This window comes from Gymnogyps californianus, chromosome 2, assembly GCF_018139145.2.
Source record: "Gymnogyps californianus isolate 813 chromosome 2, ASM1813914v2, whole genome shotgun sequence".
Classification (NCBI taxonomy): Eukaryota; Metazoa; Chordata; class Aves; order Accipitriformes; family Cathartidae; genus Gymnogyps; species Gymnogyps californianus.
Genome location: NC_059472.1, coordinates 97,694,784 through 97,722,420, shown reverse-complemented (window position 1 = coordinate 97,722,420; position 27,637 = coordinate 97,694,784). Strand labels below are relative to the sequence as shown.

At 40.4% G+C, this 27,637-nt stretch overlaps 1 protein-coding gene across 1 annotated transcript in view; it reads left to right on the top strand.

Annotated features, from left to right (window-relative positions):
- The first annotated feature begins 1,275 nt into the window (after positions 1 to 1,275).
- Positions 1,276 to 27,637, top strand: part of CAP2 (cyclase associated actin cytoskeleton regulatory protein 2) — a 70,695-nt gene continuing 44,333 nt past the window's right edge. The window contains exons 1-3 of the mRNA XM_050890995.1: positions 1,276 to 1,328; positions 13,380 to 13,504; positions 17,155 to 17,255. Of these exons, the coding sequence (XP_050746952.1) occupies positions 13,381 to 13,504; positions 17,155 to 17,255 (225 nt within the window). The 5' untranslated portion in view covers positions 1,276 to 1,328; position 13,380. The remainder of the gene's footprint in view (positions 1,329 to 13,379; positions 13,505 to 17,154; positions 17,256 to 27,637) is intronic.

Genomic DNA, 27,637 nt, shown 5'->3' with positions numbered 1-27,637 from the left:
CCAGTGAGTTTGGATCCCAGACTGATCCTAGCAGTCAGCTTGCTTTTGCTTAATGCTGTCTTTAGGCATGTGAGGTCTGTGAGCTGCTGTTAACTATGGCATCTTTGTTAAAATATGACTTTCCTCAGCCCCCATTTAACTGCTGCACAATTAAAACAAATTCTTGTGTTCCATATTTTATAGTGTTGTTGTCAAACCATCAGAAATGAAACACAAAGTCTTCTAAAATAACCTATATGTTTGATAGGGAAAAATGCTACTGATTTTTGCACAACCACATGGTTGACTTGAAAAATATATGTTGTCTTTTTTATTATCACTAACTAATGAATTATTTTTCCATTCAAGAGCAAACTGTTCCTTTAAAGGCTGTGAATTCATGGTTTTCTCCCAAGACTTCTGTGCAGAAAGCCAGCTCATTTGAAACTTGGAGGTGAAGCAGATTTCAGGCGGATGATCAGATGCCCCTCGGGACCATGTGGTGACAAGCACCACATAATTGCAAAACATGCGTGCTCCCATTTGGCCAGGGGTATGGACTAGAGTAAAGTCCACGGAGCCCGACAAACGAGGCCTAGGCACGAGGGTTTGCCTAGCGGGAGAAGTCCTGATTTCGTGGCCGTACTGAACGAAGGCAGTAACCCCACTGTGGGCCCAGCTATAGCAGTGCTCGGGCTACTACAGTTTAGTCCGGCTTGGAGTAGACAATGAACGAGCTTGGTGTACGTGAGGCTGCCTTCAGCGTCCCCTGCCATGTGAGGGGTCTGCAGGTTTCCACACCGGCCCCGCTCTCCTTTTCCAGCGTGGGCCAGGCCTGCGTGGCGTGGGGTGCTCACTTCCCACTCACCTGAGCTGTGCCCGATAGGCAAGCGGGGCCGCCACGCCTGCGGCCGTGGGTGCCCCTGCCCTGGGTGCCTGTGCTCTCCCCTGCTCCTCCGTGATGCTCCACCACTGCCATTTCCTCTCAGGCTCCGAGCCGCCGCACCGCCGCCGAGAGACACCTCTCCCTCTCCCTCTCTCTCCATTTTCACACTCCACCCACTTTTTGCTTTCTTTCTCCATCTCTGCCACCGTCTCTCTCTCTTTCTGGACTTGTCTTTATTTGGCACGCCCGGAAGCTGCTGGGCATTTCTCTCCCTGCCTGCCCGGGCAGCTGATGTGACTGACTGACACCGGCTCCCGCTGAGGAGGAGGAGGAGAAGGAGGAGGAGGAGGGAGAGCAGCGGCGAGGCGAGGCGAGGCGAGGGAGGAGGGAGCGAGTGACCGGCCACGGATTTTCATTGCAGAGAGGAGGGGAAAAAAAAAGGCTACACGGGTCATCAAAACAGGTAACTCAAGAGCAGGCAGCGGCGGGAGGGGCGGGATGCGGGGAGCGGCCCGACCCCCCCGGCCCCGGGCAGGCTGGGGCGGGCCCGGCGCGGCCGGGGCCGTGGGTGCGCTCCCGCCGGCGGTGGCGCGGAGGGGCCCGGCCGCGGCGGCGGCGGCAGCAGCAGCAGCAGCAGCAGCGGACATCTTGGGGAGGGAGGGTAGTGATGAGGAGACGTCTTCGGGCTAGGGCCGGGGGCTACAGGGCGGCGGCGTAATTCGTTGAGCGGGCAGTGCCCCGGGCGCTATCTGGGTCAGGGCCCCGCGGGCGCGGCCGTGCTGATGGCCCGGGCTCCGGTCTGCCCCTCAACTTCCCTCCTGTCACCTGCGCCGGGCTGCGCACGGAAAGCCTCTCCCCCCCCCTTCCCCCCCCCCCCCCCCCGGGTGATAAGTGCAAAGAGCCGCGGGGGGAAGTAATCGGAGGGGGAAAAAGCCGAGCGAAATACCACAGCAGACGTGGGATCCTCTGTGGGGCTGAACCCGGACCTCCTCCGCCAAGCCCGTGGTCAGCGCCGGCGGCAGCCGTGAATGACTCCCGGGGGGGTGCTTTCGGCTGTGCCCCAGCCCCCACCCCGGCTCCCGGCAGCCCAGCTTTCCGACAGGTTATTAAAAATGCCCTCCGCTTGTTTATGCAGACCTGACTCTGTCAAGGGATGCCAGTCTTGGACTCTCTTAATCAGCGTAAGATGATCTAATTTTGAGGGAGGCAGCTGTAGTGCTGGTGGGTAGCTGGGCTCCGAGTCCTTGGTTCCCCCTGCGCCTGGAGCCAGAGGTATGCATGTGGTGGAGCTGACTGAATAGCCGACCGGTTTAGCCCAGACTAAAGGGTTAAACAGCATCTTAGGGTGAGAGATCTGAAGACAGAATATATACCTTTATATAAAAATATGTAAGGGATTCTGCAAATACAAGACGACGTTCAGAGGGGGCAGGAGGAAGGCAGAAATGAAGAACTGTGAAGCTGAGATGCTGCATTTTGCAATAACTTGACATCTGAAAGGAGTACTCCCCCAGAGACGCAGCCAGCACAAAGCCGAGGAGAACTTGTCATGACCCCACCTAAACTGTGAAATCTGTCCTTTGCTTCGGAGATTGCTACAGATCTGTATCTTAGCATTACAGGATCAACAGTGAGGATTTTTATCAAGTAAAATTCAGATTTCATAACGTGTAGGGGCAGTCTTAAAAACAAAGACCATCTGGGGAAGAAAGCTTGCTTTATATGCATTACCTAAATGTGGTTGTTTTCCAATGATGGAAAATGTTTTCAGAAACAAACCTACACAGAGGCCAGTTCATTAGGAAATAGTTGGAAGGAGTCTGTTTAGCAGGGGGGCAGGGTGGGATCAATACTGCAAATTTTTATTAATTTATTTATAAGCCAGGCAAAAGTGGCAATGGTTCATGGACTACCATGTTTCATTGTTCTGTGAAACTGTAGTCAGGAAACTAGTCCTACTTCAGCAATGTAACTTTAAAAATTATTTAGAATAGCAAAGTGGTAGATAGAATGAGTTGAAACTCAATACAGTACTCTCAAAGCTGGCCTTTTAAGACGTTACTGCGAGTCAGATAGATATCCTAATTTTATTCAAATTTTATCCTAGCGTTTCCTTTTAATTACTTAGTATGCAAATGATAATAAACTTTTTAATGGTTCCATACATTTTCAACACAAGGATTTCATAACACTGTTTGATTCTATTTTGAGCAAGTTTGCACAAGAACAAAGGCAACCCACTTTCTGTAGCAAAGCCAGGCACATACAACAATACGGCCCTTTTCAGTCTTGGGCATAACAAAAATGCTAGTCTTCAGAATATTCTTAGGATTCATTTGCGTCTTCCCCCTCAAACGAATGCTGCTCAGATGTGGAAGGTGGACAGGCACAACTCCGAATGTAATGAATAAAATATGTTTTCTCAATTAAATAAAAATGAAGAGGATGTGCATTATTGACTATTACAGTAGAACCAACCTACGACATGTTTTCATTATTCTTTGTCAGCTATGGCGCTCACTTTAGTGGAGAAAAGTGCTTCTTGATATACCATAAGGAACAAGGGTACTAAGATTGTATGTATTAAACCCCGCCCGTCATTAGATTTTCTAATCCCAGTGTATAATTTCTATTAACTGTGTAAAATACATTGGGGGCCCTGAGTTAGGGGGGAAAAAAAAAAAAAGAAAATTCCCCCAGCACTAAAATTCATGGGAATCTGAATTAGCAGGTATTGGAAAAGGAGTAGAGTGCAGCATGGGGGGCTGGAAACCAGATGGATTGTATTCAGCTCCCAGCCTTGACATTGACTTGCAGCGTTACCTGGAGCAAGTCAGATGATAATCTTTCCATGTTTGAATCGGTGGCCTGTCAGTGACAATAACATTGCAAGTGATTTGAACTCTAGAGAAAAATGGTGAACTGCCAAATATGTTAAAAGAAATATTCTTTGTGGTTCTGCACGAGTTTTAACATCATGTGCAACAGCAGCAAACTCAATGGTTGTAGTTGCTGCCTACTAGAACATCTGACTAAATGAAAGAGAACATTCTTTACTTATCATGCTTATTGGGGCAAAAACAAAGAAACACCTATGATAAATCAGGTATAAATTATTGCAGTTATTCAGAGAACTGTTTTATTATGAACTGGTTAAAAGATTTTGCTTGATGAAGCACCCCCTAATAGATATAAATAATTTTAATTTCTTTCTTTAAAATTTTAAGTGCATCTTTTGCAATAGGGGGAGCAATTCGGAACTTGTAATTTTCCTGAGGTACAGAGTCAGCTCCAGTTGCTCACATATTTTTGAAAAACAAGTAATTTCAGCAGATATGATTTACTGACTCTTCAAATAAGAAATGCTTTAAACTCTAAAGGCTCAGCTATTCTTCAGAATGTCACCGCTAGAACTATACCAGAATATCAACACCTTTACTAAGCAGCATACCTTCAAATGACAAAAGCACACATAAGCACATCTGCATCTATGGCAGAGGTTCTGCCAGTTCAACTAGTTCAGCAAGGGTATGGGTTTTGGGGTTTCTTAAACCTCTGTGATTGTTGTCACCATGTTAGCAAGACTTTATGGCATAGACATGGCCTTAGTCCATACACACACTGGCTACTGTTGTTTTCATTTCACCTGTGTATGTAAAGTATTCTGACTATGTCAAATTTCAGGGACTTTTTGTTACTAAAAAAGGTCCCATTGAGACTGCTTTCCTGAGTATATGCTAATGGAAATTGCTCTGTCTGACCCACAATTTTTCAGAGAATAGCAGGCTAAAGAAATTGCTTGTAAAATCCAAAATACCAGTAGTAGTATGCTGGGAATCAAAGGCTTAATGCTTTTGTAGCATATACAAAAAAACAGGTAAATGCTCAAGTACATAATTGAATAGTGTTGTATTTTTCCAAGAAGACATGCTCAGATCCTATGCATTAAAGTTTTGTTTTGTATTAGTTTAAATACTTAATTAATTGCTTTTTGGAAGGAATACAAAGAATGATTTACATTTCCATGTGTAATCTGTCATTGTTTAGAGAGAAGAAACAGCAGAATAATTCACCTAACAGCTCTGGGTCCTCTAAAGCAACCATTGTAGAAAAGGCTAACTTTACAAGCATCTAAGATGGGTCCAATTTGATCTTTCTGGGCTTCACGATACCTCACACTGAAATGGAGGAGGGATAAACAGCCGAATATCTCAGATCTTGTAAGTGAGCAAGGTTGCATGGATTATCATTAAAACTCAGGACCTCTAAGTAGTAACCAGGTTATAGCAGGAAATAGAAAGGTCTTTTTTAGTAGCAGGTGGCCCATTTCATCCTGAATCAGAAGCAAAGGCACAACCCATTGCAATGCTAGCAGTATTGCAGAATCAGTAGGCTGAATTTTAGAATAGGAGATGGGCCAGGGCCTTGAGTTTTTGTGATCAATAAAGATCACAAACAAGCTGCAGAGCAAAGGGAGGACTCAAATGGCAAAAAGTTTGCTTCAGCCCTCCTGGCTGCTGCCATGCTGGAAGAAGAGCCACAGGCTTCAGGCTGAGTGGGGCAGCCACGATGAGCCTGAGACCATCAGACACAGAGTGCTGAGAGTAATTGCAGCAGGATGTTCTGGTAAGAGCAAGAACGCTAGCTAACTTGACTGAAATCAAGCCCAACTATTCAGGCTTTGGCATAATATGGATATGCATGAGAAGTAGGGTGTGGAAGTGTTGTGAAAGACCACCACCACAGCAAACAAAACCATTACTAACCTTGGTACTGAATAACTCTAGTCTCATCTTTTCTGCAGAAGTCATTTCATAGTTTGTGTTTTTAGAGCTTGCAACACTATCTGTTTAGTTTTAACTTTCCCCCTTTGCTTTTCTCCTTTCACGTCCCAGAGGTACTGAAACACTCCATAAGGGTTTGTACTTTGTGGAGTTTACCCTTTCGGACAGTGCAAATTCAATTTGGTTGGAACTGTAGCATAAAGAGTCTTACTGTTCAGTTATTATGAACTGAACAGAGCACTTTAATAAAATCAATGCCTGCATGCAGTATTTTCTCAGTTCAGCAAGGCAGCCTGCTTACATACAGTAATTGGACTTGTGACAGGTAATTAAATGGCTTGTAAGGCCTTTAGGATGCTTGATTACATGAAAAGCACCACACTGATACATAGTAAATGAGGTGGCTAAGAACATTGTGTTTCTGTTGATTGGCGAGATACTACAACTCTTACACTTCATTGGAGGGAGAGAAGAAAATAAAACCACGACAAAAGACTATGAGCAGTGGTGACATAAAAAGGGAGCATAAAAAGAATAGGAGAATGTACTTAGAAACTGGGTTGCCTTGGTTATTTTAAGTCAATCATGCTTACACAGACTGTCAAGTCTTGACTGCTTCAGTATATCATTAAATAATGAACTTGTTCTTTGTGATCACAAATTGATAAGACAGTCAAAATTATTCAGCAAGGGATAGGAGCTCTTCACAGAACTTACTTACATATAATTAGAAAGTGAACTGATATTCCAGGAGATACTAAGCACATACATGAACACATGACATATTTTAAAGAATTCATATTAAATTATCAGAGGCCTAACCACAATCCATGCTATTATTACATTGACTTGTAGACACACAGCTTGACGTGTGCAGTTGCTCACACATAATTATGGGACTAAACTGGGATGTGATAAGAAATCTAAAATGCGTCAAGAGTCTTAGGGGTACTTGTCAAAATAGAGATTGTTTTACAAAGCAGTTTTGTAATATTTTTTAAACAGTGGGGTACAAAAATGCCTCCAATCCTTTCCTGCATGTTTTTGTAGACAGCAGCCTGATCACTGGGAGAGGGAGAGAAGCAGAGGAAGAGCCAGGACGCGAACAGAAAAGTGTGCTTTATAGTGCCAATAGCATAAAGCCAGACAAAGGAAAAAACTTAGGTTACATTGAAGAGGTGCAACATGAACCTGCTTTTTCCTCTTCTCCACAAAAATCTTTTTTGCTTATAAAAAATAACCCTTTAAAAACACAGAGGGTATGCCAAAGAGAGAAGTCCACAGACAAAATAATTTAAGTAGCACACTCTTACGCACAGCAACAGAGGACTCATTTGTAGCGTATCAGTGGTTTTAACACACACATTGAGCTATAGACAGAAATATGATGAATATACTAAAGCCAGACAGGACTTCAAACCAACTTATCAGTCAAAATGGCACATCCATCCACAAAAAGCAGAAGTCACACAGACATTTTTGTCTTTTTGCTATTCCAGGTATAACACTTGTCCATTTTAACCAAAAAAAAAAAAAGTTTTCAAAATTCTGATACTGCTAGATATAAAAGACTATATCTTTTACTAGGATAAAAGCCCATATTTTTTCTCTGTACTTAAAAGAGCATTGCTTCCAAAGGAGCTTGTAGCAGATCTAGGGGCAAAACAAAATAAAAAGGTCACCAAAGGCTCTGATTTGAACCCTGAATCATTCTCCTCACACAGGGCTTTACTGAGAGGTCTTCTGGTTTAATCCAACTTGATATCAGTTTGACAAGCCTCTGTTTACATTCCTCCCATACAGCTAATGGGAAACAAAACACAAACCATACAAGGAAATGTTTCTCTCTACCAACACACTTTCTTCTAACCAATACTCCCTTGCTTTGCATTCTCCACCCAAAATCTTTTATGGTAGTGTCTTGGTTTTGGCTGGGATAGAGTTAATTTTCTTCCTAGTAACTGGTACAGTGTGTTTTGTATTTATTGTGAGAATAACGTTGATAACACACTGATGTTTTAGTTGTTGCTAAGTAGCACTTATCCTAAGTTCAGGATTTTTCAGTTTCCCATGCTCTGCCAGCAAGCAGGTGGACAAGAAGCTGGGAGAGAGCATAGCCAGGACAGCTGACCTGAACTAGCCAAGGGATATTCCATACCATAGAACATCATGCTCAGTATATAAACTGGGGGGAGTTGGCTGGGAGGGGCAGATCGCTGCTTGGGCATCAGTCAGCGGGTGGTGACCAATTGCATTGAGCATCACTGGTTTTTTTCCTTGGGTTTTATTTCTTTTTTTTTTGTTACATTCCTTTTCATTACTATTATTATTATTATTATTAGTAGTATTGTATTTTATTTTACTTTAGTTATTAAACTGTTCTTATCTCAACCCACGAGTTTTACTTTTTTTTTCCCGATCCTCCTCCCCATCCTACTGGGAGGGGGGGAGGAGTGAGGGAGCGGCTGTGTGGTGCTTAGCTGCTGGCTGGGGTTAAACCACGACAGGTAGTAACCCAAATAGCTTCAGGGGCTCCTCGTTAGCCACTCAGCCACTACGGGGCTGCTTCTGAGCTCTGCCTGCTAATGAGCAACCTCTGAGGCCCCAAGCCAGTGGGTTTTCATTGTCTGGAGCAGAATGGGGTGCAGCAGGAATTTGGATCTGATGCCAAAGGTGGCAAAAAGACTGCCTGCTCAACACAGCTTGGAGTTGGTACATACATTTGAATGGCGGTGTAGGAAAGCTAGCCATTTCAGGCTCAAGCTGAGTGTGGGTTTTTTTCAGAAATGAAGTGCCATAAGACGCTTTTGTAATTTCAGGGGATGTTCAGGAATGCATATGCCTTTCCCCTCCCTTGATATATATTGATATGTATTGTACTGAAGAACTCTTAGAGGACATAGTATTTTGGATCTATAAAATGTTCATGATTGATTGGCTCTCTGATAGTACCAGCTGGCAATCTCGGTTTTTGTATATTTTATTTTGCATCTCAGTAGCAATTTATTAAAAGACTATGAGAGAAAGCACCTGTGCAGGCTGCTATACTTTCAATAAGACTGTGATTTTCCAAGCAGTGTAGGAATGTTAGATGCAATTAAAATGCCGCATTGCTGCCTGTATTCTGTTTTAGGCAACTGCCCTTTTTTGGCATAGAGAGGAAAAGCAAAATCTGACCTGTAGCAACTCAGATGATGAGCATAAGTGAGACCTGGCTTAACTTTTCAGATACAAAGTGGATTTGGAAGGACTGTTACTTAGGGGGGAAAAACAAATAAATGAACACGTTGCTTCTTTTTCTTCTAAATTAAAAGAGCGCTAGGAAGTAAAACAAACCGTGGAACTTTATACTATTTCTTGCTGAAGTTTGTCAGAATAATATCATACTTTACAGGGTGGCACCATTCCTGTGTTCAAACCTGCCATTTTTACATGCCTGATAAGTCATCATATGTTTATTTTTTTCCCCTTATGCTACTATACTGCTTTTCCCTGTGGGCTCATTATAGCTTGTTTCTTCTTGAGATAGAGCAATATGGTCCTCTGTCATAAGTCACACACATAGTACCTGTGTGTTTTGGCTTCCAGTTTGACTGCTATTTGGGATGAGTATGTCAGGGAATTTAGTCTACAGACAAGTTTTTTTCCCTTGATAATAGATAAATGGTGCTTTGAGACAGCTGTCAAATTGGAGAGAAAAGCAGTGATATTTTCCCAAGGCCTGTCTATAAAAAGAGATCTGCTTTTTGGTCTTCAGCATGCCTTGTTCTACCTGGTTTTGGCTTCACTTCTTTTGGGGAAAAAACGACAGATGGTAGTATTACCACATGCCTTTAGCACTCCCAAAAAAGATATCGCTAACAGTAAACAGGACAGATCTGTGGATCCTCCCTCTTATTTTTTTGTGCACAAAAGACAGTTAACAATGTCAACATTTAAATGATTGTCAGTAGATGTGGGTTAACACCTTTCCTGGCTCTTAGTTGACCTTATTTTCAATGAAGGACAGTGTACTTCTCCACCAAGAGAGCAACTGGATACAGGATTACATGGGAGTTGAAGCACTGGTTTTTTTAACTCCTTATAGGTGGTCAGCATCAACTCCAGGAAAAGATATATGACTAACCCCAATAATCCACTTCAAGATCAAAGCTTTAATTAAAATCCTAGTAGAGATGAGATAGAGAATCTGTCTTGATGTAAAAATGTGCTTTATGGGAGTGGAAGCATCCCATAGACGTATTTACATCCTCTTTACTTTTCATTAACAGGCAAAGATTTTATTTGGCACTGTAAGTAGACCAGTCTTATTATTTATTTATAATATATGCTCTGATGCTATATCACACAGACAGTATCTTCACAGAGTCAAGCTGTACCATTTGTGTTCTGACTCCTTTTGAGCTGTGGCTTTGCAGCGTTGGTTTGACCACGTGGAGTGCACTGTGGAAAGATAGGTAATCAGATGAACAGCTGAATATAGGCCAAGAAAATGCTGAAGGTTGTCATAATATGAGCCAAATACATTAATCCCTAAATGTAGGCAAAGATGTCAATGTTTAGATTGAGAACGGATGAAGAGAGTTGTCATGCTATTGCTCAGTTGAGTCTTCACTTCAGAACAGTAGCATTAATTCCAGTCTTGTTTGTAAGATAGATATGTAGACAATTGATGGTAAAGCAAAATGTAAATGTAAGGCTATTATATGTACAACTGATTTGCCTATGTAGTCTTATATACAGTAATGGCAAAAGTATACTTGCACTTTATTCATACATGACAGGGATACCTGTGTGTATATTTATGTGCATGCATATATATAAATATAGATACAAATACAATGTAGTCATGAATATGTAAGTACACAGATAAAAAGGTAGGTTCAGTGTAAACATAATGATTGAGGAGTTTGTAAGTGTAACATTTGTAATAAAAACAATGAAAACCTGGCATGCCTAATTTTATGGTAAAAATGGTTCCTACTTCTGTCTAAAAAGACTATAACAATATATTATTCTGTGATTGCCTTGCTGGTGATAGCTGCTTTTGGAAGAACAACATTGTAGTTCTCCAGCTAATGGGAATAGAATAAAGCTGCAAAGAATATAGTGAACAAAAGACTGTGTTGCAGTTGGAAAAGTGTTGCATAAAAATGTCCATAGGGTTATTGAGTTGGGTTATTCCCTTGAGCTTCTGACACCGTAATCCATATTCTTAGCATCTTACAGAGGGCAGTTTGTTGGGTAGAACATTACAAGTGTGATCCACCTCTGCTCATTTGTGAGATTCCTCAGATCTCCAGGTGTGTGCAGTCAAACATTGGGTTTGTAGTCAAACAATTGGGTCCTTCCACAGGCAAAATCAGGCTGAAGAGGCCAAAAAGTAACAGGTCTTCCAAAGAAATTTGTACATGTCATCAAGGAAAATTTTAAGGCAGATGAAAAAAAAAAAACCTACCAGACTGTATCTTCAAATAAAGACAAACAGGACTGGAAATATACTTTAAAATACTGATGAAATGAGTTGACTGTTAGTATGCTATGATGTTAGACCAGCCTGACTTTAGACTGGTTTAAAACATAACTTTTAAAACAGACACCATTTTAGGCTTTTATGTAGCATGGTAAAATGTGAAAAGAATATGTCCATAGTATTTTTGAGGATTAACAGTGTGTTGTTTTAAGAAAAGGTTTCGTATTCTTACAAAAGTTTGCACATTTCAGAAGCTCTCCTGATACCTTCATCTCATTCTTGCCAAGATACTTGTAACCTTACAAAAAGTTCAAGTGTTTTTTTGAAAAATTCATTGATTTTTCAAACAGAATAGTGTGCATTTTCAGTATAAGCAAGGAGAGCCCCTCTGAATTTTGACAGTGTGTACATGCACTTTGTCTAATGTCATCCTCTTCTGGGGGTTTGCTTTTTTATTTAATGTAAAGAGGAAAAAACCATAAACTCCAGACAAAACTTTCTCATGAGAATGGTTCTCCCGAGGATTTCTCACTGTAAAATCTTCTGCTTCACTTTTAGGTCAAACACAAACCTCATTATATTTATAGGGAGAAGTCTGAAGGTCCCACCTTGTTTGACAGGCAGCATGACTCAGCACAAGAGCTCTGCATGTTTCCACAATCCTAGTAGCTAATCTCTCACACCTAAATTTTAAAAATAAAAATACTATGATTATTTTTATTCATAAGAATTATTAATACCAATTTGTAAATCAAACCCCTTCTTTTCATGTTATTTTACTTTTTAATTCTAACATTTAGGCATTCTCCCTGGGTATGGGGACACTGAAGCAGCATTGTTTTGATTGCTAGTGTTGCATAGTTTAGTGGAATCTACTATTATTCTTTGGTATCTCTAAAATACTAGCACTTTTAGCACACTGTTCATTAGGAATTAATACATTTACACATATATTCCAGGTATGCCCAACCTTTCTAGTCTACAAGCCGTACAGCAATCAATGTCTTGTGGCAGAGCGCCACAGGGTAGGGACCCCAGCGAGCTGCTGACTACCTACTTGCCCCAGCTGGGGATGCGAGTTCCCCCATTGCCCCTACTTCTGCACTCCCCAGTGCTGGGGCAGGGGATGTAGCCTAGTGTGGGAGCTGAGCTGGAACTGTTCACAAGGATCACGTTAATCAAGAGCCATAGATCACCCACCCCACCCCCACCCCCCTTACTTACTGTATGTCACTTGGCAGAATAAAACACTCACAACCTTAAGTGAGGAACATGTACATTAAACTTGTTGTATTAAATCATAGGGGATTTAAACATAGCTTTGTCTTTGCTTATATAACCATTTCTCAGTCTGAGGTGTATATAGCACTGTATTCCCTGAGACATTGGCCAGTATTCAAAAATGTCAGTGCCTACACTTCCTTACATGTAAGAAAGCAGATAATCACATTGTGGGGAAAGACAGTAACGTGTGAGTTGTCAAACATTTAACCTAATTTCTATTTCATTTTAAATCAAAAGCACTGTAGCAGTACTGCACAAGCAGGCCCTGGATTTTTTTTTCTTTCCAAAGGTTAATTAGTGCTTGATTTAAAAAGCTTGGGAAACACTGATTCACATCAGGTACTTTCGTAAGAAAAAAATTAAGTGATGGAAAATCACTTATCAGAAGAACAAACAGAAGATCTTCTTGGCTTCTTGTGTAGTCTTCAATGAAGTGGCTCAGTCTTACTACAAAGCATAAAAGACTGAGGCAAATTTCAGAATGTACCTTTTCAGAAATCAGGAGGTATACATTTAAAGTCTGGCTTTCAGTCAAGTATTAATTGGGTTTGTATTTTTGCCTCTGTAAATGGCTGATGCAAATCATTGTAGGCATAAGTTTTTACCAATTACATTTATAAATATTTCAGTCATCTCAATATCTGATTGGGAGCATACACATATATTTGTCATAAATTGTCCACATATAGACTGTCCAAAGCTACGCCAGCAGTGGTTTGAATCTGTTTACAATGAAAAACTGGGGCTGAGTACTGATCATATTCCCTGTTGACAAAGAAGCAAGTTACCGTATGTCAGCTGCTTCACTGCAAATGCTTATATGCCAGAAAGACAATACTTAAAAAATACGAGTTTTACCGTAAAAGCTGACAAAAGATAAAGCCACAAGATGAACAGAACTGTAACATGAAGTAAAGCATGGGCTTTACTCAGAGGGGTCTAACATTGTTTCTATCCTTAATGATTTTTTCAGAATGGCAGAGACTCATGGTTTGATGGAGAGACTGGAGAAAGCAGTGACTCGACTTGAATCATTATTTTCAGATTCACACAGACCTGGTGGAATGGAGTGTGATGCCATCAATGGAGTCAATGGAAGTAAGTCTGGGTTTTTGAAGTACCATCTCTCTGTTATTAAAAAATTGCAATTAGCGCACGTGTTTGTCTTCTAAGAGGGAGTGCAATCCCACCCCTTACAAATTCTGTGTCAAAAGAAAGTAGTATTTTAAAAAATGAATTTAGAAATGTCATGTGACAAGCTTAGTCATATGCATAATTCTAAATTAATGCAGCCTAGAAAAGTCAAGATTTGACTAGTCTCTTAAATATACTGTCCATATTTCAAGCTTTATCACTCTTCCCATTTTAGCATTTATATTGTTGTAGATAACTCACCAGATGAAAATGTCTGCTTGAGCCCAATTAGAAGTGAGACATCCCCAAAATTTACAGCATAAATATTCCTGAAGAAGTCACCAATATAAACATTGAGTTTATTTGCCAGCTCTCTGAGTTTCACAGTGCAGACCTACTTCATATAATCGTTTAATATCCTTAATCAAATATGAGTTTGTTCATAAGCATTTGCTCACTAAGGGCTGCCCCACATCCATGGCCTTATGTTGTTATCTCTTGAGCTCTTGCTTCTCAAGTGGATCTCCAAAGCACTACATTGGAGAATACACCAAAAAAGTCTGTCTTCATTTATTCACATCATATCACCAAATCATATTTTTTCACTCATTTTTTTTGTTGTTCCTGAAATTTACAGGGTAAATAACCTTATAAATGTGGCAGTTCTGATGTTGATTGAATAAAGGTGCCCTTTCCTTTCTCCAGAGCTTGTTTTTTCACCCAGAACCCGGACATATATCCCTTTATTAGCTTCATGTCCTTTGCTTTCTGTATTCCTTGGCCCTTTCCTGCATTCTGCAGAGAAGAGCACATCCCAGCATGGACTCAGTTGCTGTACAGAAGCTGCAGAACAAGCAGAAAGTTGCAGGCAGCTTCCTTACTGACACAGAAGCAAGTCAGTGTATGTATGTCAGCTGCTTTATTGTCCCTGTATGCCAGCCCTTACCCAACAACACACGCGAGGGACCTTCCCCACAGTCGTGTGTGCCATGGGCCTACACGCTGGCAGCTGCTGTGGAGCGGCTGACTGAAAGCACTGGGTTTCTATGGCAGGAAGGGAGCGTCTTCCAGCAGGCTTCCATAGCAGACGGGTGAGTTAGCCCGTCAGAGTAAGCTTCAGTAACAAAATGCTTACAGTCCAGAGAAACCCGACACAGCTAGTAAACCGTAGCAAAGTCATGGAGAAACACGACCCGTGTACAAACTGACAAATAAATCAATCACTACTAGGAAATCTACATTTTTAAAAAATACAGGCTTCAATCCTATAATGAATCCATTTAGGTGAATCTCTATATTAACCCAGAGCTCAGTATTGTAGAACCAGGGCTGCTTTCAGAACAGGAGATGAACTCACCATGTGAGGTACTTCCATGAAAATTGCTATATCCTTGGCCTAACCTAAGAGCTCAGTCAGGTGAAAAGATTCACCCCCCAGGGAAGCAGAGCCTTAAAACCCCAGCAGATCCCTAGAAGAAACCAACTGACAAACCTTGTTGGAGTGAGACTGCAGAACACACCCACTAGGAGACTGCAGTAAGAAGCTGAGATGAGCAGCACCATGGCGCACTTGCCAGCCTGCACCACGTCTCCAGGCAGAGCCGTCTCACACGGGGACTCGGGAATTAGCTTTTGCTGATGCAGTTAGGAAAGACTGTACCGGTTCTTCAGTTTAGGCGACGGATACGCATACAGTGCCACAAACATCATTCTGTACGCCTGTGTTACTGTGCTTCTGCAGAGGTTCACATAATCTCCACAGCAACTGCAGAGTTGACAGTCTTACAGAACAGGTCTCTTTTTCTCCTTTAAAACTGACACTCAGCCAGAGTGTGACCTTTTTTAAGTTTCTAGTGGAAATGGAGATACATTGCTTTCTTCTACCATGACCCTCTCCCCTAAAAGACCATTCCATAATTAGAATTATTACAAAAAATAACCTTGACTTTTCAATTAATACTTTATCAGAAACAACAAAACAATGAGGAGGATGGGAGAACTGTATCTTTACTGTTTTCCTAAATGGCATTACAATGGCAGGATTGCAAACAAATCATTCAATTGCTCTGCATGGCCCACAGCAAATTCTAGTAAATGCTCCTGGGAGTTAGCTGTATTGAATAGTAAAAAATAGCATGGTTGCTTTCTAGTTTTGCATAGGACAATTGCCATTTGGTGAACTGCTATTTAAAACTCTGCTCTAAAGTAAAAGGTTACAATGATTCTCTTGGAGACATACACAGATTTTGACAAAGAACATAAATGGGCTTTGGAAAGCATCTCCACAACTAAAACCTTTTGTACACTAGGTCATTTGAGGGGTTTACACACAAACACTTAATATGGAAGAAAGCCCAGAAATTCCTCAGAATTAAAGGTGAGTGACATCAGGAGAACAAAAGGAGCCTTGAAATCCTGCCTAGCTGACTAACTACTTTTTTTTTTTCCACACAGGCCATTGCAAACTCCAATTGCCAGAGCCTTTCTTTTTTCTGTCAAGGAGCCAGATGACTCTTGTGGAATAAAGAGGGCTTTCAAGATTATGAATTTGGACACAATTGTCATATAGTGCCAAAAGGTTAAAGCAAACTCTCTGGGGAAAGCCTGGTACCTCTTCAGAGCGATGTTCAGGCTTCATTAATGAGGGAGAGAGGCTGGGAAGAATTTTAACCTTGGTCTCTCAGATCCTGCAGATGCCATAAATTCACACATGCGTCACTCATGCTGGACCTGGCAAAGGTTCTGAGGCATAGACGAGACATGAGGATATGTCAGGGAGTAAAGGGAGGGCTGGAAGGCATCCAAGGAAAGATTACTTCTGCTGTCTTAAAAGGTACCACATAAAGCCATTTAGAAGCCAGGTGCATAAGAAACTGAGTCTCATCTGCATTTTCTGATTGTCCGCTTTAGCAGGAAATTGCTCTGTATGCCATATAGAAAATGGCATTTTTATTCCTCTGTTAGAATGTATAGCATATATATAGTCAATGGGATGCGTCATCTAGAAGACTCATTTGAGCTTTCTTTATCCAGTGACAGTTTTGCAAGGTCAGACAACAAAATAAGGAGATTACAAAGCCACATCTCACTGCATAAATCCACTGTCAACCCATTCTAAAGACTCTGTCTTACTGGAAATTTAATTGCTTGCTATTAAAAGCCACCAAACAATACAAAGATCTTCAGGAATGGGTGGGTGGTATAAAAATAGTTGTTCAGTACAGTGCAGATAATATTTGTTTTATGTACAACAGTAGAATTTTGTTAAGACAATCATGCTTATCAGGCCACTAGGCCTTTGAAGGGCTGAGAAATGTTTATTTTAGCACCTGTTATTTTAAGACAAAAGAGGCTTCCCACTACATTATACAGAGTAAATTCTCTTCATGTTCCTAGCCAAGTTCTACCAAGAGCAGGGTTTTTTTCTTTCTAGCTAGGAAAAATTCATTATACATCCTTTTTCACTGATTTCACAAATCAATGAGTACGGCAGAAATTAAGTTACAGCAATTTCCCCTGTTTCTATGGTATTTCTCCTCCATCTGCTACAAAGGAATGTCCTATGCATTATGTACTCTATGAACCCATTATAATGGAATGCTCTTCTTCTGTAGGCATAGCACCATATGTTGAAGCCTTTGATAGGCTGCTGAATGGAAGTGTTGCTGAGTTTCTCAGGTACAGCAAGATTCTTGAAGGTGATGTGAAGACACATGTGAGTATTTACTCAAATTTTCTCCCCGTGACGTAAGTGTACAAGTCTTGGAATCTGTGTGATCAGCCTTGATTGCTGAGCAGAGGAGAATCTTAATAGCAGTACTCTGAATTATTAATTCTTGTAGTAGTAATAACCTGGCATAACACACTGAGGACAGTTGGTTCAGGAAGGGCAAAAGGCTGTATGGATTCATAAGAAGAGACTGCTTCCCTTCTACAGCACCAAAGGTTGAAGACCATAGTATGCAAAATATATAAATATTCTCAGTCACAAGCAATTTGAATTGTCCTGTTGGCTGCTAAGCCCTTTGCAGGACAGGAACACAATTAAGAACATGAGTCAACAAATGAGTGGCAAACAATAGGTGGGTCCGAGCAGTGATAACTTCTTGTGGTTGTCTTCTAGGCACATGTATCATCATTCCAATTAATGTAGAGATTTTGTTCTTTTGATTGTTTGTTTTTATTACTCACATCTCTTTCATTTGGAACAACATAGCAAACTAGAAAATGAGTATGTATGTCAGACATTTAAATGACCATTTTTTACCACAAATGTCACAGCAAGGAAGTACTATGCTATCATTCATGATGAAATTACTTTGTAACCTTATAATATCTTGTGATCAGAGCTTGTTTGTTTCATTTCATTTTTTAAGCCTGTCTTCTCTAAAACTGGTGGTGCTAGAATGACAAAGGATGGACTCGTCTTATCAACAGCTTACCAATATAGATTTTGCAAAAAAAACACACACAAAAGAGCCAGGGTCAGTTTAAGCTGGATCTGAAGGAGTGTGAAGCTTTTGACTTTTTCTAGTAGATCCGTGCCATCAGGCCTTTCTCCATGTGTACATTTCCCAACTCACTGCAGGTGCTGCTCTACATAACAAACACTGTAGCCAGAAAAACATGCAGTCCTACAAGCTACTGGGACTTTTGCTGCAAGGCCAGCATAAATATTTTGCAAGACAGCCGAAGTAACCAGTCTATTCACAGAGCAAGAGCTCTGGGATTATTCAGTGAACTGTGTTTTCTCTGTGGTGTTATATGTTCTTGTTGGTAGCGTAGAGTTTCTGACCTAGTTAGGCCTAGAAAACTGGAGGGAGTGAGGAGATCAGGCAATTCTAGAGGATCTTTGTGTTTCTAAGGAAATGCTGCACTTCCTTTTTATTTGAAAAAGCCTTTTCACCTTAACAGTTCTACTACAAGCTACAATATATGTACTTTGTTCTTAAAAGAAATTAGGGAAAAAATAATAAACAAGGTGTAGGGGAGGGAGTTATCAACCTAACTGAGCAGAGAATTGCTCCCTGGAAAGGATCGGTTCTAGCTTTGGTCATTACATTCATTAGACATCATTATTTTGCAGTTGATTTCTCAACAGTCTAGATCTGAGAGATACAGAAATAGCCTTAGTACCAACACTAAGCAGGGAAAAAAATTGCATTTAACATTCTAAATGACTAAAACCTTTTTAATATACACTATCTGTAAATGTTTAAATCAGTAAGTGTATTAACTTATGCATTTGTCACTATTTGATACTCATGATTGAGTCCATATAAAAATTATTAATAATTTATCTGCCAAGTCTGTGGATAGTCCCTAGCATATTGTTGATGATAGTGTAATGCAAACTGTGATAAGGAGTATTTGTTAGGACTATGAGATTAGACATAAACAACTTTCCCTTACATAAAGAAACTGGTGATTCTGATTGCAGCCTACTAAATATTCAGAAATCTTAGATTCTGAATTTACAACATGAAGCAGAAGGTGGTTGCCTTATGCTCATGCTTATCACTGAAGCAACATCTGTGCTTTACCTTAACAAGTGGAACAAGGAGTATTTTTCTTCTGGGTGTCTTGTAGACCATGTGTCCTCAGCATTATACTTGCAGCTGCTGTCTCTTTCACATAATGAGCTGAAGGGAAGGTTGTATTTTATTTCAAAAAACACCTGTTGCCTAGAAAAACCTCACATACCTGACTGACCAGAATGGTAATATGAGAGAAAGAGAGACTTCATATTATGCTAAAGAAATGAGGGATTTAACATGATGTGTTTCATGCTGATTGCTGTAAGGATTGTGTGGTTTGTGTTTCTGGCAAAAGGAAGAATACAGCCACAACTAATATCTGTTGGGGAGCCCCACTCCTATTTTTTCAACATGCTGTACTCTAGTCTATTGAAAGAGAACAAAATAAAAAATAGAACTAATAGCTAGCTCCTGGCTCTGTTAAACACAGCAGCATGGTGGATTTTACAAAGATTAGTTTATCAAAGAAGAGTTCTGCTTAGACTCAATCTTGAGAGCAGCATATTTCTCATTCAAATTACAGTACATGCAGTGGTGAATCTCTGAGGTCAACTGCATTAAAGAAACTAACCACTTTTGAAAAGACAGAGAGAATGGCTAGGGTTTTTACTTTGTCTATTTAAAACAAATTATCCTAAATGGCTAAGATGAGATCCTTTTCCTGTCCTGTGACTGTGGAATAAAAATCTGGTGATTATATGGATATTTCTATGAAATACAGAGTTCCCTACAGGCACAGATTTTATAAAACCACTTTCCGCTGTCCATGTCATAACTATAGAGCATGTGAAGTCAGTGAAAAAGTGAGTATGGCCAGGACTGCTGCCAACCAGCTGTCTTTGGCCTGACATACCAGTGTCTTGGAGGCTGTCACCAACTATTACAGGCTATAACAGCCCTGAAGCTGACTCACCATGTGTGCCAACACTGAACCATTCTTCTGTCAGAATGAGGGAAATTCAAAAGCAGTATAAAATAGACTGTGGGTCTACAGCCTAGGCAGTTCTCTTATGCCCAGCCGATAGGATAGCGCTGGCTGACTGCTGAATCACAGAGACATGAGTCCCATCGCTTTGCCCAGATGCATCCACCACTACAGAAAATGTGCTGAGGATGACAAAGAGCTGCCTGTGGAAGACACGTCTACCTTCAGATTGTCTCCCAGTGAGGAAGCTGGTCAAGCAGGTTTGATGTGCTCTTTGCCCTGTCAAAGCAAAGCAAGCAAGATTTTAGAAGGCCAAGAAGCAGGTTTTTGTGATGTGTTTATTATGAGCTTCTTCACATTGGTTTTGTTTATGTGATATCTCAAGTGGTGGAATAGTTTGGCTTGAGTTTGAATAATGTACCAGATGAGAGATAATGATAAGAAGAGAATGTACTAGTTCTACAAGAGAAGGACAGATAACGTAAAATTTCCATATTTTAGTATTTTATGTGGTACAGAGCGGAGCAGAATTACAGCCTTCCTGTCAAACACATAAACTAATACTTGCCTTTTTTTTATTGTTTATTTGTAAAAATCTTTTAACCTCCCAACCCCACCAGCTGAAAGAACAGATTGTCTGAGTGATTCAGTTATGTTCCCTCTTCTCTCATCCAAGCTATTTAGCTTGGAAAGGAAAACTATAGAAATATGGATGCCTTTTCCCTGCTCTCGTCCATCAACTTCCAGCTGCTGAAATGCAGAGCTCAGACAGACAACCAACTACATTGTGGTTTTGGAGCATTCAGAAATAGAAAGGCTGTTGCTTACCTTGCTACTTATTGGGAGAGAGTTTGGATACAATTCATTACATGCATGACTACTCGAACAAGATAGCACGAAGCAGCAATTCACAGCATGTTATCCAATCTGCAGGGGTTCTCTGTGTGCATGCACTGATTTGTTATCATCATGAGCAGGGGAAGCAATGTTCACCCCACAAACATTGTTTGTATGCACATACCCACAAAGTTTCTTGTCCTTATCTATTACATGAAAGCAATGGCATTCTCCTCTCCTCCTTCCAGGCATAGTCCATGTAAATATAGACAGACAACTGAAAGCAGGAGTTATCTTTTATTAGGTATATATGCACTTTGCAAAGTGAAGCTCCGGTTTGGCCTATCAGTGAAATTAAAAAATCCTAGCTTCCTCATTTTTTCCAAAGAGTAGTTATTATACATGAAATAGCTATATCTTGCCTTTTCTTGTGAGAGATATTGAAGAATTAGTCAATGACTTTCATAGCCCTGAACTTTGAACAGGATGTGCTGCTGTCTGTGATACGCCAAAACACACTTTGCACTTTATCTTACCTAATCTAAACACAGACTATCAAACGCATTATTTGACTGATTCCTCATTAACAAGGCAATTTGCTTACAGGGCAACAGAATGCACAAGTGTACTCTCGTGTTCATCTTTTGTGCCCAGAGGCTGTGCGGTTTTAGGCATTGTGTTGAAAGTTGAATTAGAGCTCAGAGAGGAGGATGATGTCAACATGCCCAAAGAGAAGCTTGCTGTCAGACTGCCTTTGCATTGCTGTGATAGGTATTTTCTGCTACAAGAAATAATAAACACCAAACCAAGTAGCTACCACAGGACTGGGAAAAACAGAATACATAAAAAAGAATAAAAAGACAAACATTTTTTATAGCTTGCAAAATGCACTCAGCTGAAAGAAAGAGACTAACTGTAGAAACAGTACTGGTATCCACCAAAAGTGAAAAAAATTAAATCATCAACCAAAAAAGCAACCTTGGAAATCTATCAATATTAAAGTTGATTTTGTAATGCTAATTCAGCTGTATTTCTCACCCTGTACTACACGATACTTCATAACATAAGCAATGAAGAATGTTCACTTTAATATGACAAGAAAGATGGAAATGCAATATACACAATGTAGCCAAGTGGCTTATCCAGAAAAAGTATCATTTTTAGGAGCTTTAAAACTTTTGATTGCTCTGTTCCAAAGGCCTACTTCACTTGTGGCCTAGGGATTGGATCTGGCTTTCGAAACAAGCAGGATTTATTGGGTCAGGTGCAGTGGTGTGCAGACATGGTTGCACCTGTCTGACTGTAAGACACCTGGCTGGGAATAAAGATGGCTCCTGAGCATGAAGAACCTGTCCATTGCGAGTCTAGACCAACACCCCTGTGAAAAAGTTGGAGTTTTCCCATTAATTTTGATGGGAGCTGGATCAGGCTGTTAGTTTCTTGACACTGACATTGCAGTAAATACCACTTGCTTTTCTTCTTATTTAAAAAGGCAAGGAAGAGACAAAAGTCGAACAGACTCTATTGAAAAATACATGCCATGGTGGCCAATACTGGGCATTTAGTTGTGTATTGCTGGCACGAGAAACATGCACCAGTAAATTTAGGGTGGTGGTGGTGGTGGTAATATATAATGAGAACATTCCATATGGCATTCCCTCAGTCAGAAACATAAGAAATCAGAAACACAGTCAAGGCTGTCAACAGTTCTTCATAACCTGTTTTCATGGGGCTTCTTTGCATATGGAGTAGTTCCTGACTAAACCCATAAGTAGCAATCTTGATTTCAAAGTAGTGCAGCTGATCAGGGACCATTTTTTGAGTAAGAGTCTAAGACTGTTGGCCCCTAAAAGCAGGGATTATATCTGTATGTGGTTACCCAGTACAATGGGATATTCTGATCTCCAAAGGATGCCAGGAAAAAGGTATCAGAATGATTTGAGTGGGAAACCTTGTATGCAATGGGAAACCAAGAAAACTCCATCGAGTTTGCCCAAGAAAATGTTAAAAGATAAACTTGCTCATATGAAAAAAATTCCAATCGTGAAGGGCTCTTTAATCGACCGGATGAATTCAGAATAATATCCAGTGTTCAGACTAGATTTAAGGTCCATGTTTTACCAATTAATTTAATTAACGTTTGGAGCAATTAATCAAGGCATACATTATATTTTCAGCCATTTGAAGTCTAAATCAGAACTGATCATATGCTCTAGCTCATGCTAATTTTGCTATCCTCTAAAAATTTTTCATTGAAGCCCTTTAAGAGCAAATTTGAGTCTACTGACAGGAAATTTGAGTCTACTGTTTTTCTTGGTGGTTTTCCAGGAGAAGTAGTGTATAGACCTAGTGGCATAAGTGTCCCACAGGTTGAAAACCACTGCGTCAGCTTAACCAAAAATCATAAGGTGATAAAATTACATGGCTAAATTAGCTAGCTAAATGACGGGTTGCTTTAGTGTGTGGACCAGCTGCACTCGCAGCCACAAATACAGTGTGAGAGTGTCTCAATGAGCCTGTTGCAAAGTCATGGCGTAGCCACTTGCCAGTGTAAAGTCGGGAGAAACTTATTAGGGAGAATTGGAGACATGGAGTTGGCACAGATCCAAGGTCCATGAGGAAGCCTTGATAAGGTAATCAGACTTTTACTTTTCTCTCTGATTCAAAGCAGTCCAGGATTGGGAGGGCATAGGTGGCAGTCATCTCAGGCACTCAGCCTCGCAACAGTGAGGTCTGTGGTTCTGACAACAGTAATTTCCCGTGAGCCACTGGCAAATTAAACTATCCTGAACCATCAGGAAAACCAAGACAGAGAAGCAGAGAGACAGTATCCCTGCTTTTGTCATCAGCATGAACCTCTTGTGACTGAAAACTCTCTTTACTGGCATCAGTGCTCATGGTTCTTATTTCTCTTGCAAAGAATTATGATTTTTTGAGTTGCAGTAGTAACATTATTTAAGCCCATTTATTTCAAGCTGAGAAACATACATCCATGAATGTTCTTTTTTTTTTTTTTTTTACATTTTTTTCTGGTTTGGGACACACATCTCCCATGCTTGATTGATGTCATTTGTTGCTACAGGCTATGAGCAAGTCTTTTATTAATTTTCAGTCTCATTCTTTCTGAAAAGCACATGCACACTGTTTTCACTCATCTTGCCTCCCCATCCCTGACCTGCTTTTATTTTGCTAGTTGGTGGTTGTAACTGTTTTGAGTGTATAGAAATGCTGGGCTTGGAAACTGAGAAGGGTGTTCATTGTAGTCAGCAAAAAACCAAACAATGAGCTCAGAATCTGGCTCTTCAGTCAGTTTCTAGTAAAAAGGAGTTCAGTGAATAACGAGAATTAAGCCACAAGGGAAACCAATGCGCAGTTTGAATGTTGTTTTAAATAAGCTGGGAGTGCTGTCAGGAGTGATGAGGGTAGAATGTGGCCACAAATGTGTATTGCCTCTTTTTATCCAGTATGAATTGCATGATCAATATGGCCAGAATTCTGAATACTGAAGAGTCCATTAGGACAGATTAAACCATGTCACTGTCACTGCTAACTTCTGTTAGTCTATTGACATCCATAAATTGAACTATGTATTTCCATAATTAATCTGAACTGCAAATCAGTATAATTTTTGTTTCATAAGTTTAATTGTATGTTTTATTCTAAATCCCAGAGCTATAATAAAAAGATTGGTTTAGGATCTTGAACTAGATCTTTGAGGCTGAAATATTTCTTTCTTGTTGCTTTAATACATGTTCTGTTTAAAAAAACACCTTAGGTCAGATCTGCTTTTCAGTCACATCACTGTGCATGTAGATAACTACCTTGCCTTTCAGAGAGGCTGAGGTCCCCTCTTCCAAGTAAATGTAGGCTTTTGGTATTTAGCACCTCTGAAAAGGAAAACATGGTTCAGGGGGGAAGAAACCTTAAATATCATTATAGATGTGTCAGCTTTAAGCTTTGAACTTCCTTCCATGCTAGCACATTTTGGTCGGGGTCTGGGATTCTTTCAAGGTGATAAAAGTGGAAGTGAAGTTACAAGGAGACAGATTCTGGCACTTTTAGTGTTTGAGTTGCTTTCAGGGAGCTCAGTGGGACTACTTGCAGAATGAGGTGGGCAATGTCACCAGTTGTCCTGAAGTGTGTGAGAGACAGAACATACACAAAGCCATTTCAATATAAGAACCTATTTATCCAAGCTCTCTCTCTAAAGACAGTGCAATTTCTTAGAAATGGATGGTTCTCCAGTCTTTGTATCAGGGAATTTGGTATTTGTCAGAAAGTCAAGAAATCAGCTCCTCAGTAGGGTGCCCAGTGAACATTGCCAAAAGAATATTTATGAAGCAATACCTCAACAAGTGCTGTAACCTTTTTAATTTATAGAGATAGGCATCTGAAGTTCCTAGAACTTGTATTTGTTAAATCAGGGACACATGAGTGGCATCCTAAACCTGTGAAATCGTAAAGCCTTTTCTGAAATTTCCTCAGCATGGATTGGGACCTTCACTGAGAAGGACTTCTGAGAGAATAGCTGGGGATAAGGAGTGGGACTGCTTAGCAGCAGACCTCAGGGGCAAAACAGCCCATCAGAGAAGTAACCAGAGTGCCTGCAGCCAGTGCAGGCAAAAGCACGTTTGTATGGATGACAGTGAGGCCTGCAGGTCCCTGATATCTCTGTAGTTGTCTGATGTGCTGGTGTACAGCATCTGTTCCATGTAGGAAATGTAGGTTTGCCTTTCCTCAGGGAAATGAGGTCTCTCCACAAGTAATTCCTCGACACAGGCATCTGTGCCCTCCAAAGAATTCTGAACTCAGATGTCCATGGGAAAAAAAAGGAACCTGAATTTTAAAAATGGTCGATCTTGACAATAGCCAAAATTTGGACTTCATCTATTTAGTACATTTTGTGTGGTTCCTATTTATTTAAGGAACTAATGCATGCTTTCAGAGATATACAATGTAGCTCCAAGTAATAGCAGAAACTAGAAGCTTTGGAAGTCTGTGAAACTTTAATGTATCACAGTTTCTGTTCCTTAATGAAATCCTGAAGTGGCTGGTTTTCCTTTCCCATCTCTCTTTGCGGAACCTGATTGCTTTTGCAGGCTAGTCAAGATGAAGAGCTATAAGAGCTCTCTCAGGAAGATTGTGGCTAACTTCCATAAATGCCTGTGCAGGTTGGGGTGGTTTCTATCTACTCTCCCTAATACTGATTCCAAAAAAATTACAACTTTGTCATGGCATAACCTTTGACATGTGATACAAAGGATATTCCTGTAATGTCATTAATTAAATTAATCCCCCCTGGAAAATTGCATACTTTTCTGAGTTGTCATTCTTTTACCATGTTAGCCTTTCACCTCAGGAGTCCTGGGGACAAACTGGAGGCAGGTCAAAACCAACTGATCACCGTTTGCTGCTACTCATACTATAAAGCTCATAAAATATACTATGACAGTCTTTGGTTATTAGAAGCTCCAGCCAACAATGGTGGCCTAGTATAGATTTTAGTGATGTATCCTCTGCACTGTAGAGAAGCCATTTGTTCTCATGATGTTTTTATGTTTGTTCTTAAAATGTTTGGCTGTTTTTATCAGCTGTTTGTTTCTATGTTTATCACTAATTACATATTATAAAGGCAGAACATGACAGCACAAATTCCGCACAGCTGACAATCAATTTTGGGGATGTCCAGTCTATAGATAAGCACCAGGGACTGGGAGATCAGGTGTTGCAATGTGCCAATAGCATTTTTTACTTCTACTGATGCAGAGGCCTTTAAATGTAGATCCATGACTGTATGCTGTGCAATGAGACGGCTTTGAAATCTCCAGCAGGTGACCGACTCTTTGCAGAAGACAGCAGTCTGCAATGTAAATGGCAAATTGAATTCTTGAACATTTTCAAAACTGTTCAGAATGGAAAGGTATTGAAAACAAAAAAACCTTTAGTCTGTAAATAGACCACATCTTCAGTAATGTGTGGACTATTTATTTTTGCACACAATTCTCAGTATTTTTCTGTGCTGAATCTTCTGGAATCTCTAACTATCAATACACTACATCTGGTTTTGGAACATTCCATGTAAAAGTTGAAATGAACAGAGCTCAAGAGATTTGCAGATTTTTGGCTGTTGTAAGAGAGATTCATGAAGAATTTGTGAATCTGGAAGACACAAAAGCAGCCTGAGTTTTAGGAGAGCATCAGCCAGTCAAGAGCCTTGGTCTGGGCTTGCTCTTCTTCTCTGGTGGGTGGAGGTTATTAGAGATGTTTTGGGAGAATATGATCTCCTACTGCTTCACTTGGCAGTAATCAGTAGCTGCAATGGCCCTGCAGCCAAATATTTATATCTGTTTGAAACAGTGACAGATGAACAAAATAACTGACGGTTTCTGCTACCAAGATTAATAATTAATTATTTAACAAAGCTGACATTGAAATAGTATTCATTAGGTTTTAAAGTTAACAGTCCCTTGAGATCAATCAATCAGAACAATTCATGTCACTTAAAACTGGGAGAGCTTAGAGGAAATTCTGGAAGATTGGGGCAAATTTTCTTGGTGCAAAAGATGCAGAACCTGTATGTTCTTTATCCAAGGCAATAATTTTGTAATTAATGTAAAAGCAACTGTCGTGGCTTTAAATACCCCTTTACTCCAGTACATCTGTGTAGTTCGTGTTTCATACGGAGAAATAAAATGGCAGCAACGATTTACCCCAAACAATTCTATCCATCTGTCTTACATCATTAGCACTGAAAGATCTTTAAGACCAATATGGTTTGAGCTCCATCAGAGGTAAGAG